This window comes from Exophiala dermatitidis (assembly GCF_000230625.1).
Source record: "Exophiala dermatitidis NIH/UT8656 unplaced genomic scaffold supercont1.7, whole genome shotgun sequence".
NCBI lineage: Eukaryota > Fungi > Ascomycota > Eurotiomycetes > Chaetothyriales > Herpotrichiellaceae > Exophiala > Exophiala dermatitidis.
The window spans coordinates 1401397-1419301 of record NW_008751652.1 but is presented as its reverse complement, the minus strand read 5'-3'; the positions used below and the strand labels follow the sequence as shown (position 1 = coordinate 1419301).

The window sequence follows — 17905 nt, the reverse complement described above, 5'->3', positions numbered from 1 at the left end:
ACAAAGCCCACGCAAGGCTGCGCACGTGACATGACACTCAGCCTCGTCCTGGCAGAAGCGTGACCCGCACCTGCAGCTTGCCAAGACATTGCTCCGATCACCCTCTGGTCCCAGGCTGGTTTGCTTGTGACATCTTAAGAACTCCTATACATAGGTATCAAATGCGTTCAGGTCACTCAGTTAATATGTAGATTTCTACTTCCATATCTGCAGGAGATGCCGGGCTCGGCCACGTGCGCTTAGGATCCTGAGCGACTCGAGTACAATGGATACCACGTGGACGTCAGATCCTACCCGATAATTGGACTCATTGTCCCTTCCACATGGCTCTTCTAATCTCTGCAAACTTGTGATGCTACCCAAAATTTTATTCCAAGGGGACAATTGGAGCGGTGATCGATGTCCTGCATTATGGCGTTGTACCTGGAAGCCACCGTGTGTCGGTGCTGGAGGGAGAAAGAACAAAAAGAATGCCTACTCCTTTGAGCACAGATTACAACCTCAAAGCATACAATGGCACCGAGCGTCGATGGATGACTTCCATTCGGCCAAAGTCACGGCCAAATATGGAACAAAGCATTACTCAAAGACTCGTCCTCGATGGGACCATTGTTCGGCTCCTCAAAATAGGTCGTTCAAGATGGCTCGGTGGTCGAGTGTTCTTTGTCGACACGCCTCATTGTGCTTCGAAAATCGAGCCTGCTTCCTAAAGACCCATGGTCTATATATCTCCCATATCGACCTTCAACTCCTGCCTGGCTGTTTTTGTGTTCATCCCACTACTAGTACTTCCTGGAGAAGTACTTGACCAACAGGTTACGGACCCAGCATAACTCGAAAAAAATTACTCACTTTCTCGTCTTTCCTTCAACTACACAGCAGTGTCTGGTACACTACTGATCGATACACCACTTCCCAAAGGCGTGCTTCACATTGAGCAAATCTTTATTCTTACTACATATATATACATACAATGGCTGCAGCCGGACAGAAACGCCGCCGAGCCGATTCCGATGACGGTGACAGTGGCCGGTATCCCACAGGCGGCACTCCCCCTGCGGACACTCCCCCTATGAGCAATACCCCCATGGACCTTTCACCTGCTGCGCCTTCTACCCCGCCTGCAACTGCAACGGCGACTGACCCAACGGCAGGTGTCAATGATATAGATGACTTGCTCCGAGCTGCCATGGTGCAAGCCTTGCTCCCCGAAGCAGCACCGGATCATGTGTTGGACCATTTTCTCGAGGCTGCGAACTGGGACGTCAATCTTGCCGTGGCCAACTTCCGCGCGCATCGACATGCTCTCTTCAATCCACTCGTGGTGGCACCAACCGCGTCCAATCCAATCGTGATCAATTCATCCACGTCCAATACACCCGTGCCCAGTCCGACTCAGCGGAGAGCGTCGGGTGATTCATTTACCACGGCATCGGACGAGAGCGAGGACGAGAAGCCCGTGTACAAGGGGCGCTTCAAGATGAACAACGAAGAGCAGCGGCGCCGACTGGCATACACGTTGAGACGTGCGTTGAAAGCACTGTACCCCAACTATGATCTAAGTCCGCCAGAGGCCATCCTCCTCCTTGTCATGAATGGTTGGTCGACCGATGCCGTCTTGAGAACAAAGAAGGGTACTTGGGGCATGAGAAACCGCCTCAATAATTCGTACGATCACATGAGACTCCCGATTCGTTCCAGCCCCCAGGACACGGACAAGGACAAGAAACAGCAAATCCTGCAGCGAGACGAACGTCTGGCCCTGCTGATCGACGCCACTGGTCGCTCCGATTGGGTTTCGTTGCGCGAGCATCTGGAGGCGTTTGATTGGAACGTTGTGGACGCGATTTCAAGCTGGTTCAGCGCTGGAATTGAGCCTGACCCCAATGCTCCATGGCAGAACAAGCCGAAGCAGAAGAAGAATGAGAAGACGTTCCGAGTTGGTCTTCGACAGTGCGAAAACGGGAGGTATGTGAAACCACCTGCCGACGACATGTGGAAAGCGCCGGCTATGGATAATGAATGGGCTCCCGATCGATCCACGTTCGAACCCGACGAGGACGAACCAGATTCCGGTTCGGACGATGACGATGATGATGACAGCGACGCGGAAGGTCAGAGGCTGATCAGAAGCGACGCCAAGAGACAGCCTGGGATCGAGATCAACGAAGACCTCGCCACCGCCAAGGTTGGCCAGCCAAACAAGTACAAGCTCATGCAGGAGAGAATCGAGAAGGGAAAGTATGAGAACCACCGTTTCGTCAACAAATTCGACTGGGGTTCTAACGTCCGCATGGATCTCTTCAAAGGCGTCCGCCAGGATAGGGGTAAGTTGATTGGCCCCTTTGACTGGAACAACAAAGACCATGTAGGCAAGCTGAACCAATTCCGGCGTCAAAACCTTCGCAGAGACACCCAGTTGCTGAAACGACAGGGACATCAGCCGTGGACCGATGCGGAAAATGAATTTCTGTACGAATTGAACGAGGAGAAGGTGCTGGACCGCATGAACGCGACTGGCAAGACCCGCGACGAAATCATCGACGGATTCAGCATGTCCAAGCAGGAAAAGCAGGAGTGGGCAGACCGGTTCAACCAAAGGTTCGAAGGCAAAACTCCCAAAGGGGCCGACGAGCCACGGAGAGCCCGCAAGGCAGCCGCCCTCATGACCCAGAGGAACCGAAATGAGGATATCATTAGGGACTTCCGCGCCGCGAGGGATGAAAAGTACTTTGAGAAGAAGGAAAGAGCCGAGAACAACAGGAAGAATGGCACGTCCAAGACCAAGAAGACGAACAACGCCGCCGCCGCCGCCGCCGACGACGCGACCGAGGACGAGGACGCAGAGCAATAAGAAGTGGGTGCCAGGATCTGACGGCTAATTCAGCATGTGTCATTGGGAATTCGATAAACGCGCAGGTCGCGTGGAGGAACTAATACTAATTAATACCATGGTAAGTGCTTGTTCTGCTGGTGTACACATAAGGTAAGACGCAAGAAAATGTTATTACAAGCCGCAGGATCGGAGTCCTGTTCTTTCGAGCATATATATGGTTTCTGTTGTTGTGGAATGTTGTTTCTATGTGGTGCCTTGCCTTGTTCAGCCACATACCAATGCGGGTTTGGGCAGGTCACCGGAGGTAGGTTCGGAGGTGTTTGGCACGGTGACTGAGCTGTCGGTTCTCTGGATAGGGTCACCTGTTGTTTCGGTCTTTTTTTCTAGAGCCATTTTGGCCATCGCTTTCTTGCTAAGATGCAGTGATCCATTTTTGATAGCTTCCTCCGGTAGTAACCGAATGTATGGTTGACAAACCCACCATGGTCGCTTGTACTTTGCCTCTGTCTTCTGTTTGGGCGTCAATTCAGCCTCAGGAACGTCTGCTCCTACTGCGGGTGACGCATCTTCTCCTGGCTGGCTCGCCGCACGTTCGGCCGCGGCCGCTTCTTCTTGTAGGCCCTTCCGCACCGCTGCTTCAACCATGCTAAGGATGCGCTCGAACGTCGCAAGATCCCCCACCGTCACACGCGCCAACACGTCTCGAATGTCCGTGTGTTTGGCCAGCAGATGCCTGAGCAGGGAGAATAAATGGCCTTGCATGGGTTTCAAATTGGGATTCGGTTTGCCGTGGTCATTGCGTTTCCGCTTCTTGTTCCGGCGAGGTTCGTCTTCCTGCGCCTGATCGGGGCGCTCGGACAACTTGGGATCGACTTCAGGTTCGGGATCGCCAGGAATATATAATGGCTGGCGGGTTGGAGGATCTTTCTCCAGGCAGTATTTGTAGATTATGTCCAGGTAGCGTCTGAAAACAGCGTCTACCCGGTATCCACCTTTGCCGTCTGGTCCATACCAATATTCCCGCGGGTTGTACTCTTTAGGGGGCTTTGCGAATATGGTCGGATCCGAAAGGTTTCCTTCAGCGGACATGACGCCGTCGGCGCCGGTTGCTGCTAGACAGGCATCGATGTCGTCAGCATTCAGGATGTTGCCATTCGCAAATATGACCGTCTCAGGCGGCAAATTGTCCCGTAGGTATCTGATCACCGACCAATCCGCGAGTCCCGTGTAATGGCCCTTCTGCTCACGTCGCCGTCCGTGAACAGTCAGGATGCTCGCGCCGGCCGACAGGATCATCTTGGCGTACTCGAGCGTCTTCTCCCGTGTTTCCAAGATCCTCATTTTGGCCGTCACGGGAACGGACAGGTCTTTGTGCAGCGTGTTGATCAACTTGTAGATGGTGTCCCAGTCCTTTTGAAGGAACGCACCGTAATGTCCTGCCTTAGCGATTCCTTGGGGGCACCCGAGGTTGAGATCCACGGCATCGCAGTATGGAGCGACGTACTGCGCCGCGTCTAGTAGTTCTTCGGGCTTGTTTGCACAGAATTGCACGAACAAAGGTCTGTCAAGGGCCGGGTTGCCGTCTCGCCAGGGAGGCGATGTGGACTTCTCTTTCGAGGCCAATCCGCTTCTCGTGGGTTGGAAGAACTCTTCGCGGAACCGCTGTGTTTCGCTGAACATTCGGGCATGGAACATCGGGGTGTATGCCAACAAGGACTTCGATCGTTCTTCGTCCAGGTACGATCGGGTCAAGAGTCTCCATGCCTGAAGCGCCAGTCAATATGTGATTTCGGAGCAACAACCGCGGAGAAGGAGGGAGGTACGACGGACGAATTCTGATCGGTCGACCATCGGAGCCACAATCATTTTAGGGCTGCCGATGCTTTCGTAAAATGCTCGGCCTGTGAGCTTCACGGGAGGCGCCGGGCTTGCGCCAACATTGGAGGCCTCCGCCATGATTCGCGAAGGCTGTATTTGCTGTTGCAGTTGCCTGAAAGTCGTTGTGACCCACTTTACAATCCCTCTGGACATATATGCAGTCACAGGTGCGCAGGAGACGGGTGTTATTGAGTCTTCATGTCGCTTGGATTGCTCCAAATGCCCACGAATACTGGATTGAAGGGCGAGGTTTACACGCGGTCAACCAGATGCCAGTACTTTAGCGGAAATATTTCTTTGAGAGTCGTTCACGCGGGAAAATTGTTCTTATCGCACGTGGGCGGCGTTGTCTCTGGCTTACTCATCCAGCTTATCGATAAGGGTGTGATAAGACTTTCCAACGTTTGGAGTGATCAGTGAGTACTATGTACAACTGCAATTTACAACTTGAATATTCAGTATTGTACACCTCAACCCGCCATCGTGATATCACAAGCCATGGTTGTCCCTCATCACATACACCGTTGTGTCAGGCTCGACATTATTGAATCGAATGTTGGTTCTTATGTATGGCCATCTTAACGAGCTGATACTCGGCCTGGAGTGAAGAGCTCGAAACGCTGCCCGCGCTGGCCTGTCCACGGCTGGCTCGTCACTGTTCTCTAACAGATCCCATCCTTCTTTTGTGCTGAGCCAATATCCTGGTCCATCAAAGCCACTTGAGATATATGACATGGATGTGATCAGCTTTCACAATCAGCTGGTTTACTACAAACATAGCTCCCGAACGAATCCTCAACCCCGAGCTCGGACAAATCCGTGCTCCCTGGATACGAGAGTTCAAATTGTTTGTCATGTTGCCTGTCCCAAACAGCAAATCTACATCCGTCATCACTACTAGCAGCATCAGCGCTTACTTCCCACCGCGATTCCCAGGAGCTTCATATTCCCAGCCTACCTGAAAAAGGTGCAGTAAGACCCGTCGTCTGGCCCGAAAGAACTGATGGAATGGTTCTGCCGAGACAGCGAACATTAGCTTAAAGCACGACAGCATAAGTACACATGTCGCTGGTGAGACATGTACCAATGGAAGACTTACCCACATCCCTCTGAGCGTCACACATGTATCTGTGGATGACATTTCGTGCATACATGGACCGTGCCAGTCTCTGTCCATGCAATAAAACATCTGCTGTTTATGTCAGCCTTCAATACATGACTTGAGTTCATTCAGGGCTGGCTACACACGCCGCATATGTTCCTGGGGAGCCGAGTGTGATAGTGGGGATCGCCGGTAACTAGAGAAGTGATGACCAGGAGAAGCACAGCTTGGATCCTCACCATGTCCAGATATTAACCATGGCGGGATTAAATCATGCTGATTCTGGGACAGGTATTTGTACGCACTGTGAGGAGGTCTGTTTGTACACCTTGATTTCGGGAGTCGCTGCAGACGGATTGGGTTGAAGTCTTCAGAAAGCAACCACACCAGCAATGGGCATCCGTCGGCTCCATTGACAAATTGTAAGTTATGATCAGCAAAAGTTCAGAATCCGGCCCTCGTTTCCAGCACAGAGCCGGACATGCAAACACTTTGCGAGGTCTGTCGGTTTATCATCCGACAACAGTGCATCAGCCTTTTGGAGGGGACCCTTTACGAGCGTCTGCGGTGAACCGACCCTCTAAAATCTCAGGAGTCCAAACCAACACCGGCACCTTTAGCCCGAAGCTCATGATCACCGGTGCGACTGAGGCCGGTCCCAAAAAATTTATCTATTCGCCTTTCACGATCCCAAACCACCTCTTGTTCGCCATTCTCAAGACTTCTTTTGAAGTACTTGATCCGATGTTGAGGTATCCATTCTTCATCTGTGGATTCGGAAATCCAGCTGTCCGCAGGCGTTTCCATTATGCCGGAAAATCTTTCCAGATATCCAATGGTGTATTTTGTTATGTCGTAACTTGGGTCCCAATGCAGACGATCGAGGACATCTGATGAACACACATGAACCAAGCACATAGGTCGGGTCGCCGATACACATACCTTGTGCTGATCTCATTTTCGGACTCGGCGTCGAGCAAAAGGGCACTGACCTGCCGTCTTTGCTTCGCCGTGGCTGTTTTCGGTAGCGTTCGAGCTCTTTTGATCGTTTCAGGCTCTCTGTGTCTTCTCGTGCCTTCTCCTTCTCGAGCTCCTTGAGATGATTTTCTGCCATATTTCTTAGTTGACCAAGAACATCCGGGGACATATCCTGCCCTGTTCTTCGTTTGCCCGAGTATTCCGCCATGGCCGGTTCCCTACGTGGTCTCAATAGAAGTCGCTAATCTCACTGCAGATTCCCGACCCGTGGTTGCGTCTGCTTGGATTTATGTTCCACACAGCACGATGAGCGTCTCATGTCGTTGTTGGCTTGGGCATCAATGACTCACGATTCCGCCCTCTTCGCATGAGCACAGGACCGCCCAGCGATTCAGTGATATATGCCAATACATGGATGCATACAGGCATCATATTGGTTTATGGAATGCTGTTGAGTGTTTGCTCCCTGTCAGTACCCGACAGCTTGACTCATCATGACTCAGTATGGTGGATATTGGACTCCCAAACAAAGAGTGCCCAGAGCAAGTGCTCTGACAGAACCTGCATACATAGCAATATTTCCAGGACGTCCTCGACCAAAATATGCACGCCGACAATTACCAGGAATGCCTTGGATTCCAAAGGTGCTGGGATGTTGTCCGATGTGACGACTGAGATTCTGGAGTGCGCCTCTGGCTTTATGCGCAACAGTAGAAAGTGTACGGGCAGTACTCCCGAGTTTCGTCCATCGGCCTTCGGGAATCAACGTCTACTAACAGCTTCAATTTAAAATGAGCTGAGGAATTGGTGGCCACCTGAAGAAGGGTGGCCGCCTTGATAACTATGATGCTGCTTCGGCCTTTCGGGAGACGACCGGTGCTTCGCAAAAGAGCTGCGTTCAGACAAGGCTGGACACGAAAGGGATTGTCTCGCTTTCGAGTCATCGAGCATGTCGTTCCGACCCAACATACGCGGCAGTGGCCGAGGGGCACTGAGGTCGGGTATGAGAATGCGTTGAGACTGGCGGTGAAACAGTACGTGCCGAAAAGCAACCAGGAGCCACAGCTTGGTGATATCACTTTTATAGCCGCTCAAGGCAATGGCTTCCCAAAGGTCAGATTTGCTCCAGGTCATACATGCATCGCCCGACTCTCACAATGCACAGGAGATGTACGAGCCCCTGCTTGACGACCTTGAAGAGAGTGTGAGCGGTCTGGGGAGGAAAATCCGGTCCATATGGATCGCCGACATGGCCCATCAAGGTCAAAGTTACGTCCTCAATGAAAACGCTGTAGGAAATGACCGTCGGTTTTCCCAACCAAATATTCCACATTACCTGGACTGATTGCAACAGCAAACTGGTGGGACTTTGCAAGGGACCTTCTCTACCTGATCAACCAGAAACAAGGGGATATGCCACAGCCTCTTGTCGGTGTTGGCCATAGCATGGGCGGGACACAACTGTGCGTGCCGTCAGCGGCGACAGAACCTCACAACTAACTGCTTCAGGGCGCAACTCGCACTTTTACATCCTCGGTTGCTGCAGGCCCTTGTCCTGATCGACCCGGTCATTCAGACAGAAAATCCAAGCAAAACGTATGCTCCGGCGGCAACATATCGACGTGATCTTTGGCCTTCCCGGCAAGAAGCTGCGGAGAAGTTTGCCGCTAGCAAGTTCTACCAAACCTGGGATCCTCGGGTGTTGCAAGAATGGAGTGAATATGGCCTTCGGGAGCTTCCGACTGCGATGTACCCCGACAGAGGTACTAGTCCGGAGCCCCCGGTCACCCTGACGACTCCCAAAGCGCAGGAAGTCTTTTCTTATCTAAGGCCGAAATACTATGGCTCACCGGACATCCCACCTGAGGAAGATTGGGCCGTGTACGGAGACATTCATCCTGACGATGTGGAAGACTATCCATTTTACAGGCCAGAACCAGCCCAGACCTTCAGAAGGCTCCCCGAATTGAAACCACCGGTCTTGTATATTTTTGGGGCCAAGTCTGAGCTAGCGACACCAGATCTGAGACGAAAAAAGATGGAAACCACAGGGAGCGGAATCGGGGGAAGTGGAGGTCAGAAGAACGGTAAAGTGGAAGAGGTCGTCCTTGACTGTGGTCACCTGGTACCACTGGAGAGAGTCAAGGAGTGTGCGGACGCAGCAGCTCGCTTCAGCGTGTCTGAGGTCACTCGTTGGGAAGACATGACCCGAGACTGGCAACGGCGTTGGCTAGAAAAGCCTCCACGAGAAAGAATAGGCATAGATGACCGGTGGAAAGAAGCGATCGGACCTAGACCGTCGAAGCAATGAGTGACTATCAGGTGAAGAACTTATTCACATCTGGGAATCATGTCAAAGATTCTTATTCAAGTTCTCATGCTGACAGCCTTGTCCAGTCACGCGTAGTCTACTACGTGAGGCTGTACTAGTGAGGCAGGACCAGTAGTGACTTGAGGTGAGCCTCAGGGGAATGATATACGGCCATTAGTTTTTCCGGTCCGAAACCACGCCTTCCCCAAAACGCTCACGCCAAGGTTGCACCTCGCCCTTCATCTGCGTGGCTTTACAAAACTCCGTCACAGCATCCTCGAAGCGCGTTTTGTGTACGGTCGAGCAACGCGTAAAGGCATCATGGTATGAATCTCGTCGACGTCTGCGTCGCATGTAACTGACATGGCCAGGTCTACAACTGGGAGCCCCACAAAGATGTCTGCTACAAGCTCTACATCGAAGAGCGCAAGGTATGTGGTCCTCGCCTGCTTCTGCCCGCCCTGTCAGCTAACGTCAACAAGTCGCTCGAGGAGATCATGCAGCACATGCGCGATACCGAGAACTTCACGCCCTCGAAGCGGGCTTTTCAGACCCAGTTCAAACGATGGGGGTTCCCCTCGAAACGAAAGCCGGCTTTTCGCGACGAGGATCTGGTGGATCGCGTGAAAGAGCTTTGGGAAGCCAACTATAGTCAACGAAACATGCTTGCCGTGCTACATCAAGAAGGCCACGATATCAAAGAACGCGAACTTATGAGGTTGCGCGCGAAGAATCGCTGGTTGATGCGCATTCCCAACGGCGCCAAACAGACTCCGGCGGAGGAGGCAGAGGCTCGTCTCGAGGCCCAGATGCTGGAGGCCGCGCAGAACGAAGAAGGAATCTCCGCCGAACCGGCTCCGGCCCCAGCCCAGGCACCACCGGCCGACGAGCCACCGGAGGAATTTCTGCAACAGCAGAAAGAGAGACTTGAACGACTTCAGGCACTCAGCGACGAGAGGTGGCAGGCCAAGAAGCGACGTCGCCGGACCAAGGGTTATGCTGGACTTCCGGCTGATCCGCCAGGACTTCCACCTCGCTTTCCATCCGAAACCACGCTCGAAGAGAGCAGAGAAATCTTGTCGCTCAACACGAAGCAGTACCGCGCTCTACGTGATCAATTCCAGGCCATCTGTCAGGAGGGAGGGATTTTGCAGAAGACCGTCGCAGGCGCCGAAAGGTGGGCAGCGGCGAAAGATCGTCTTGTTCATGAGAATCCCGTGCTTCAAGCCACGTTGTACGCAGACCCCACGACCCGACCATCGAAGGATCTCGCACTAGATGTCATCTGCACCGATGTCACCAAACGCATCCGCACCATGGGCCGCCGGCTCACCATCCTGGAATCCAAGAACATTCTCGGCTTGAATCCGGAACAGAGCCGCCAAATCCGGAGTGGTTTCTATAACATTTTGGATTCGGAGCACTACACCAGCAAGTTGGAAATGGGACCGGAGAAGTGGCAGGAGTTCAAGGACCGCTGGATCGCCGAAACACCGCTTTTGCAGCAGATTCTGGCACCGGGCAACGCCGACCCGGACCACGAGAAGAAGAAGGCGGCTCTCGAGCTCCTCTGCCGCGATGTCATGAAACGTGTCAGGGACGATCGCGCGAAGAAGAAGGGGACGTTTCGAAAGAAGACCACCGAAACTCCACCGCGCTCCGTTGATGGTGCTGGTGCTGGTGCCGGTGCCGCGGTCACAGACGACTCAACCCATGCGGTCGATGCCGTCGAGATGACGCCTCAAGCACCCCACAGCAGTGCCTACGAGCCATCGCAACCGGCGAATCCATACAGTGATATGTCGAATACGATGCAGACAAATGATTTGTCTGAGCTTCAGATCGATCCCAATCTTCTCCAGGTCGCAGACAACCTTGGATCACCACCCGTGTCGACCATGACACCGGTGTATGTCCGACCACATCCCAAATCGACCATGTACAACAACACCAAAATAGCTTTGGCGTCGTTGTCGGGCCGGACAGTGCAGGAGTTGCACGCCATGCTCGCGGCTAAGTATCCAGGAGCAAAGCCGACTCGCATCGACGGGGTTGAGAAGGATGCCAATGGCAACGAGATCTCTTATCTGATAGAGGAGGATGAAGAGCTCGATGCATACCTTGAGCATGTTCAGGGACGTAAAGCGACGTTTGTCGTCTTACTGACACCGGATGAGTAGTTGTTGTGGTTGTTGCACATGGTCATTCATACCGATTGGACTCGGAGTTTACTGGGCATCGGACGGTCAGAGGCGAATAGGGATTTGCGCTTTTATTCCTATGCTACTGCTACTGCTACTTTTCGACGAAATTGAAGGCCATGGACTAGGTACCTTGCGGTTACTGGCGCTTCGCGACGCGTGATGATGGTAATGCGCACAAGCATCGCGTACTAATGGCAATATCATATCACTCAGGCTTGAGACGGTATAGTTCTGGCGGTTTCTTTTCTTTTTTTTCTTCTTTGGTCTCGTTACCAGGCTCGATGTATGATCAAGGTACCTAATTGTTGTGGCACGAGAGGCCTCTGCTTTATAATATACATATACATAATCCGGGTGTCCCTTCGAAGTCGCCGTCACAATTTCGAATCCCGCCCCTTGTTGCCCGTGACACCGCCCATCTCGTCGTCCTTGACGGGATCCTCACCGTCCGACTTTTCGGCTTTCAAACTTACGGGATCTCCTAACATCGAGCGGTTTCGGTTTCCTTTTTTTGCCTGGTCAAGGTCTTGCTCCGCGACGTCTTTTAGGCTCTTCTTTTCTGAACTATTCTGGGTTTGGTTTTGTTTGTTCTGGTTCTTGTCAGAGCCCGTGGTTTCGCCTGGTCGATCACCCTTGGTCGGGGAGGAGTTTGAGATCTCGGCCTTGAGAGAGACGGGGTCGCCGAGGGCTGTCGGGTTGGATTTTGCGGCTTCTTTGAGGGGGTTTTTGTTGGTGTTGGTGTCGTTGTCGTTGGCCATTGGGTGAACAAAGTAGTAGTTCTAGATGGGGGATTGGGAATCTGGATCTGATTACAGAGCGTCTGGCGGGTAAGACCGACAGCTGCTATTGGTGAGTGATTCGAGTTCGCACACAGATTCAGATGCCGGATGGTCTGAGCCTTGGGGAGATGCAATTGATTGTTTCATGCACAATACCTATACATGTACAGGAGATGCAAAGCTGGAGTAATATGTAGTACATGGGAAGTCTGCGCAGTGTCCTACATAATGTCATGCAGTCATTCTGGCTTCACCAGGACGCGGGGCATGGGTGACATTATTGACGGAATCGGAGGATATTACCGGGGATACTGTTCAAGTTGAATGCATACGCACAGGGTTGTCGTTTAGCGAGACCATCATGGAAGCCTATCGCTCGACATCTGCAAATGACCCGGGAAGAGGTGTTGACGACGACTCGAGATCATGATGACGGAGGTGGTTGTGTATTCCTCGGAACAAACTTATTCCGAGCGGAGAAGAATGGCTCGGCAGAGTTGCTCTTTGGGCCGGAATCGATCTTCACCTCCACCTTCCCTCCTGTTCCGCAGCTGGCAACGCCGATAAGGTTACCTACCTGGTACCTAGGTAGGTACCCACGGTCCCGTATCTCTGCTCAAGAGATTGATCGCACACTCATCGGTCAGCTCCGATCGACTCTCCTCACGGCGGAATTGATCCACTTATGACCCGTCGCGATTGATCACAATGGCGCACGAAACCGAGGGACAAGACCTAAGCTGACCACAATGGATCTGCTGAACATACTGAGAGACTTGGAATCACTCTGTGCGCCCTTTCTCTTGCACTGTTCACATGATATTCTGCCTGCGACGGTGAATAAGAACAGTCTATCATGGGAAGCTCGGCCTCGCCCGCCACTCTGCGTGTTGCTGCAGCGCAGTATGAACCTGAATGGCTTGATCTCCAGGCCTCCGTTGCAAAGACGTGTGCCATCATCAAGGAAGCCGGCAAGCAGGGTGTAAAGGCCTTGGGATTTTCTGAAGCTTTTATCCCTGGGTATCCTGCGTGGATATGGTGAGTCTACTTGGATGTCCCGGATGCACTCCGCTCGGTTATGTTGTTGTTCGCCGATGGCAATTGGTAACTAGACCATCTGCACCTATCTTGTCGAGATGTCTGCCACTATCAGAATCGAGAGACGGCAGTGCTGACGCCCTCTTTTCCCAACACGAGTCCACGTGAAAGTGGTTTCGCCCATCTGGCACAATATAGGACTTGGGCTTGGTCATAGCGCGCTTTCTGATATCTGTCTGACAAAACGACCTTTGATCGAACAGGCAGCGACCCCTTGACCCAGTTTTGTCGACGAAGTACATCCAAAACTCTCTGGCCGTCGACTCAGACGAGATGCGAACAATCCAACAGTGCGCTGCCGAGAATGGTGTTGTGGTGTCGTTGGGATTTTCAGAAAACGACCACAACTCCGTCTACATAGCTCAGGCGCTGATTGACTCTGATGGCAAGCTGCTCATGAAGCGACGAAAACTCAAACCTACGCATATGGAACGCACCATCTTTGGGGATGCATCAGGCGACAGTCTAACGAACGTGGCCCAAACAAAGATTGGGAAGCGAGTGGGTGCTCTGGCCTGTTGGGAGCATTGCCAGCCTTTGCTCAAGTATCACACTGCCACACAGCGCGAGGAGATCCACTGTGCCGGGTGGCCGCCACTATCGCCCCATTCTGGACCTGAGCTGTGGTCGATGTCGGCAGAGGGTAAGTCTTCTTGATCATACTTGTTCTCGTTCCCAAAATCGATTGTGCATGGCCCTTTGACCGACAAAAGTTCAGTCTTGCCTGCTGATATTCTCGACACGTTCGTTCCCTTGTTCCATGATATCCATAGCTTACGTCGCTCCGAGTCAATCAATATGCTGACCAGATATTGGTTTTTTATCACTGTAGGGTGCCTCAGCCTTGCCCAAACGTACGCCATCGAAACACAGACGTTCGTGTTGCACGCCACCACAGTCATCAGCTCCAAAGGGGTTGACGCCATGTCAACGGCTCAATCAATGCTTATGAACAAGCCAGGTGGCGGCTACTCGGCGGTCATTGGACCTGACGGCCGCCGACTCACAGAACCTCTTGATCCGTCCACGGAAGGCCTTGTCATTGCAGACATCGACCCCAACATGGCCCTTATGGCTCGCAGCTTCTTGGACATCTGTGGTCATTACAGCAGGCCCGATCTGCTGTGGCTGGGCTGTGACACGCGAGAACGCAGGCATAAGATTGACAAGGCTGGGGCTGCACAGGCTGCTGCCCAGGATGGCACAGAAGAGGAAAATGATTGAGTAAGTGTAAGGAGATCTAGGGACGTCGAGTTGATGAAGAGATCCCCATTGACCTGCTGAACTTGGTCGTGCTTGACTCGGCTCACTGAGACCGCTCCAGCGGTCGAATACACATATTTGTGTCTTTCTTTTTCTGCCCGTCTCCAAAGCAAAATATGTCTCCATGTTTCGTCGACAGGATATTCTTGAAAAAAGCCGCCCAGCTGCACACATGGACCTTACAAAAGTACCAGTCCAACTGCCAACACTACACTAAGACCCCACCCCAACCATCCTGAAATAATCACTTGTCGATTGGTGAGCATGGCGCCCGTGTCCCAAATCAGATGTCTACTTCCGTGAACGATGTGAAACATGAATGGCCAGGCAAATACGGCCTTTGTGGCCGTCCTGACACCCCAGGGCAAGGCGCCGAACCACTCCACCATGCTTGTGGTGTCCAAATGCCATCCGAAGAGCGGTGATACCAGGTATGCTGCGCCGAAGATGTAGATGGGTGCCGCGATGAACATGGAAACGTTGCGCATGGTCGCCCCCGAGACCCATGTGATTTGTGGCCGGTAGATGGCCAGATGCGGACTGACGGGACGTTCGCGCCGGCGTGAGGCAAGGTACTCTGCATGCTGGGCTGCTGTGATGCTCTCGATCTGCGGCGGCTTTGTATCAGGCTTTGAGGATGTCGTGGAAGGTCTATATGACTTGGTCAGCGGACTTGAACTTGTCGATACCATTGGGCGACTGGCCTCCATTGTACAGTGCTAAGTATCGGCCGAGCCGACAGAAACGGTTGTGCCTTTTGGAATCGCGATGCGTGCAATCCTAAGGAGCGTTCGCAGACTATAGATCGATGGTTAGCAAGAAGAGGGGAGCAAGGAAGGATCGCGAGAACGTACTTCCCACGCGAAATCGGCGGCCGAATGCTCTCAATGCCATATCTACACCCTGACCTAGCTATCTGACTTCAAAGACTCCCTTCCAACGGCTCAGACATCGAGGTTAAACAAAAGACGAAGCGAGAAAGAGTACTCTCCCCCGGTTATCGCGCACCAGGTGGAGAGCCTCGACTTCAGCCAATCAAGGGCGCGGATTTGCGGAGCAAGACTCACCCATTTGGGTAAATTTCATCTTCCGAGGTTCCGAGATTTCTCTCCGCGTCCCTCGAACTTCACCACTTTCTCTTTTCTGTTGCTCTGGGGAAGGAAATTGTTTTTCTGGTCTGATGATTGGCTGTTCGGCTTCTCCTTCGAAGTGCCCAGCCGGACTAGGGTTCTGGGATGAGCAGTCGGCGCCAACAAGCATGTGAGGCTTGTCGTGCTCGCAAATTGCGCTGCTTGCCAGGCAGCACAACGGATACTTGCAAGCGGTATGAGGGTGACTTTCTCTCGTTGCATTCCCGTGGCTGACTCTGGCAAGATGTGAGAGTTCCCGAACCACTTGTGTACCGCACCGGCCAATCAAGAGAAGGGCACCATCGAGAAGGTATGGACCATGGCAAGATCATCGCTTCGAGTTCTTGGATCTGGATCAATTGACCTATCGACAGGAGAGGAGGCTACAGGTTTGTTGATAAGGTTATCGATAGCCCAGGGTCTGCTCTGCCAGAGGAGCATCAACAAAATGTCCTTGCAACGGATAAACTGGACAGCACGAATCCAGCTGAACCCAGAATACCAGCTGGGGTGGACGACCCGTCCGTCCGGACCTTCGGCCAGATATTGCTCGAGCAGCTGCACATTGAGCATTACCAGAGCAGAGAATGGGCCGCCTTCGAAGCCATGACCCACGAACGGTGTCTTACGATTCTGGGCCATTATAGCAAGCGGCTGGTTCCAGCAGTACCATTCGCATTGATCTTGCCAGACTGGCCGCTTGAGGACCTCGTCTTCAAATGGCATCCAGTACTGCTGCTGGCAATGATAGTCGCCGGAAGCAGCTGCTATCTTGACCTCCAGAGGCAAGCAGACACGATCTTCCGTACTGTCCTCGCAGATAGGGTCATTGTGAAGGGAGAACGCAGTCTTGAGCTGTTTCAAGCACTTCTCACCTGTCTTGCATGGTATCAACACAGGTTCGACCCGAGGACACAGCAATTCTATCAACTGCTACAGCTGGCCATCGCAATGGCTGCCGACCTCGGACTCGCAAAGAGCTTTGCTTCCACAGCCGAAAACCACAAGGATAATGGAGACATGCACCCGATCCAGTCATTGGACGAACTCAACGAAATCCGAGCATTCTCACTCGCGTACTACCTTAACTGTGGCGCCGCTGTTCTCGGTTACGACCGACCCGAGAACATGCATTGCATACGCAGTTTGCGGAATGCAGCAGATATATTGGCTCGGTCGTCATTCATGCCACTTCCCCTCGACATCGAAGGGCCGGGAATCATCGAGCTGATGCACATCGCGGCCCAGCACCGGGCGTCCCTAAATGCCCTCGAGAATGAGGAGATACTGCAGCCCTGCGACTGTCACGCGGCCACGGCGTTGAAATTATGGGAAAGCAAGTACTTACGTGCCAGCACTCCGTGTGTGGTAAAATCGAGTTACCACTTTATATCCACTTACCTGCTGCTCAAGCCGCTCGGTGGACACCACCAGGCACCTTCGCCAACGGATATCGTCAGCTGCTTGGACCTCTTCCAGGCTCAGCTGCGCAATATTCTCGACCAAGGACCGGTCTATCTGGTCATGTTTGGACTCATTGAGTGGGCTCCCATCTTGACATATCTGTATCTTCTTCCGAGGCTGGAGGTGTCGGCTGTCGTCTCTGCACCAGTCGGTCTGACGGCCGAAGATCGAACCCCGTGCACAACGAGGATGATTTCCCGGTTTCGGGCGCAGTTGGACCGTCTCAGGGCCGAAGCGTTGATCGATCCCACTTTGAACGCTTACAACTTTTTCTCGTGGCTGGAGCGCATCTTCTCCGCCATTGAACAGAATGCGTTGGCTCTGCAGGCTCCTCATCCCCTGCATGTGCCGCATGCAACTGTGAACGGCGGCGATTCGGCATATGACATTCTTGATCCTTTCCACCATCCTGATGGTCGTCGTTCGTCCCAGCAGCAACGTCAGGCCACCCCCAATATGGATAGTGTTTGGGTTGACTTTATGTCAGATTGGCTGCAGTGGTGACTGTGGTGCTGGCCGGAGTGTGTAGCATAGGAGCAACCTCTTCGGACTGTATTGCCCGCCCAAAAGGCAAGATTTATGAAGCGCAAGACTGGATCACCTTATGCTGGCTCGCTGGGACTCTCTTGACAGGAGAAGAGACCACGTGTGCATGTGATGACGTTGAATCCGACTGAAGAAGCCTGAGGCTGGCAAGCCTGAACCGTAGAGTCTGAGAGTTGCAGAGCATACAACATTTCTGTATACACCAGAGCACGTACAGTGATCAGATACGAGTATTGGTATATCGAGCTCTGCAGACAGTGGCAACTGATAGAAATGATCCAATCCATGTATACAAGTCCGAACTTTTCTCGTGCCA

At 52.7% G+C, this 17905-nt stretch overlaps 9 protein-coding genes across 9 annotated transcripts; 5 read left to right on the top strand and 4 right to left on the bottom strand.

The window, feature by feature from the left end:
- Window positions 1–123: 123 nt before the first annotated feature.
- On the top strand, window positions 124–3316 carry HMPREF1120_08342 (uncharacterized protein). Its single transcript, XM_009162590.1, has one exon. It carries the CDS (start codon window positions 974–976, stop codon window positions 2852–2854), a length of 1881 nt encoding a protein of 626 aa, XP_009160838.1. The 5' UTR covers window positions 124–973; the 3' UTR covers window positions 2855–3316.
- On the bottom strand, window positions 2825–5012 carry HMPREF1120_08341 (tRNA-dihydrouridine synthase 1). The gene is made up of 2 exons (XM_009162589.1): window positions 4667–5012; window positions 2825–4600 (listed from the first exon to the last, which is right to left on the bottom strand). Exons 1-2 carry the CDS (start codon window positions 4865–4867, stop codon window positions 3101–3103), a joined length of 1701 nt encoding a protein of 566 aa, XP_009160837.1. The 5' UTR covers window positions 4868–5012; the 3' UTR covers window positions 2825–3100.
- Window positions 5013–6404: 1392 nt separating this feature from the next.
- Window positions 6405–7002, bottom strand: HMPREF1120_08340 (poly(A) polymerase; the record flags this gene model as incomplete). Its single annotated transcript, XM_009162588.1, has 2 exons — window positions 6405–6706; window positions 6759–7002. The coding sequence occupies 2 exons, from the start codon at window positions 7000–7002 to the stop codon at window positions 6405–6407; spliced, it is 546 nt and encodes a 181-aa protein (XP_009160836.1).
- A 635-nt stretch (window positions 7003–7637) lies between these two features.
- On the top strand, window positions 7638–9105 carry HMPREF1120_08339 (uncharacterized protein; the record flags this gene model as incomplete). Its single annotated transcript, XM_009162587.1, has 4 exons — window positions 7638–7907; window positions 7960–8098; window positions 8149–8257; window positions 8304–9105. The coding sequence occupies 4 exons, from the start codon at window positions 7638–7640 to the stop codon at window positions 9103–9105; spliced, it is 1320 nt and encodes a 439-aa protein (XP_009160835.1).
- A 321-nt stretch (window positions 9106–9426) lies between these two features.
- HMPREF1120_08338 (uncharacterized protein) lies at window positions 9427–11285 on the top strand (the record flags this gene model as incomplete). Its single annotated transcript, XM_009162586.1, has 3 exons — window positions 9427–9429; window positions 9477–9536; window positions 9588–11285. 3 exons carry the CDS (start codon window positions 9427–9429, stop codon window positions 11283–11285), a joined length of 1761 nt encoding a protein of 586 aa, XP_009160834.1.
- An 84-nt stretch (window positions 11286–11369) lies between these two features.
- On the bottom strand, window positions 11370–12502 carry HMPREF1120_08337 (uncharacterized protein). The gene has a single exon (XM_009162585.1). It carries the CDS (start codon window positions 12065–12067, stop codon window positions 11684–11686), a length of 384 nt encoding a protein of 127 aa, XP_009160833.1. The 5' UTR covers window positions 12068–12502; the 3' UTR covers window positions 11370–11683.
- A 442-nt stretch (window positions 12503–12944) lies between these two features.
- HMPREF1120_08336 (aliphatic nitrilase) lies at window positions 12945–14410 on the top strand (the record flags this gene model as incomplete). The annotated part of the gene is made up of 3 exons (XM_009162584.1): window positions 12945–13126; window positions 13390–13829; window positions 14019–14410. 3 exons carry the CDS (start codon window positions 12945–12947, stop codon window positions 14408–14410), a joined length of 1014 nt encoding a protein of 337 aa, XP_009160832.1.
- On the bottom strand, window positions 13324–17898 carry HMPREF1120_08334 (succinate dehydrogenase (ubiquinone) cytochrome B subunit). Its single transcript, XM_009162582.1, has 3 exons — window positions 15304–17898; window positions 15154–15247; window positions 13324–15100 (listed from the first exon to the last, which is right to left on the bottom strand). The coding sequence occupies exons 1-3, from the start codon at window positions 15341–15343 to the stop codon at window positions 14629–14631; spliced, it is 606 nt and encodes a 201-aa protein (XP_009160830.1). The 5' UTR covers window positions 15344–17898; the 3' UTR covers window positions 13324–14628.
- HMPREF1120_08335 (uncharacterized protein) lies at window positions 15685–17547 on the top strand (the record flags this gene model as incomplete). The annotated part of the gene is made up of 3 exons (XM_009162583.1): window positions 15685–15773; window positions 15824–15889; window positions 15954–17547. 3 exons carry the CDS (start codon window positions 15685–15687, stop codon window positions 17545–17547), a joined length of 1749 nt encoding a protein of 582 aa, XP_009160831.1.
- Window positions 17899–17905: the final 7 nt, after the last annotated feature.

What these genes read in the sequence shown, in the direction of transcription:
- HMPREF1120_08342 (XM_009162590.1), top strand. Translation starts at nt 974, where the DNA reads ATGGCTGCAGCCGGACAGAAACGCCGCCGAGCCGATTCCGATGACGGT.
- HMPREF1120_08341 (XM_009162589.1), bottom strand. Translation starts at nt 4,867, where the DNA reads ATGTCCAGAGGGATTGTAAAGTGGGTCACAACGACTTTCAGGCAACTG. An exon ending in TGGTCGACCGATCAGAATTC is followed by an intron (nt 4,601 to 4,666) that starts GTCCGTCGTACC and finishes CTGGCGCTTCAG; the next exon opens with GCATGGAGACTCTTGACCCG.
- HMPREF1120_08337 (XM_009162585.1), bottom strand. Translation starts at nt 12,067, where the DNA reads ATGGCCAACGACAACGACACCAACACCAACAAAAACCCCCTCAAAGAA.
- HMPREF1120_08334 (XM_009162582.1), bottom strand. Translation starts at nt 15,343, where the DNA reads ATGGCATTGAGAGCATTCGGCCGCCGATTTCGCGTGGGAA. An exon ending in CCGCCGATTTCGCGTGGGAA is followed by an intron (nt 15,248 to 15,303) that starts GTACGTTCTCGC and finishes ATCGATCTATAG; the next exon opens with TCTGCGAACGCTCCTTAGGA. An exon ending in CTTAGCACTGTACAATGGAG is followed by an intron (nt 15,101 to 15,153) that starts GCCAGTCGCCCA and finishes CAAGTCATATAG; the next exon opens with ACCTTCCACGACATCCTCAA.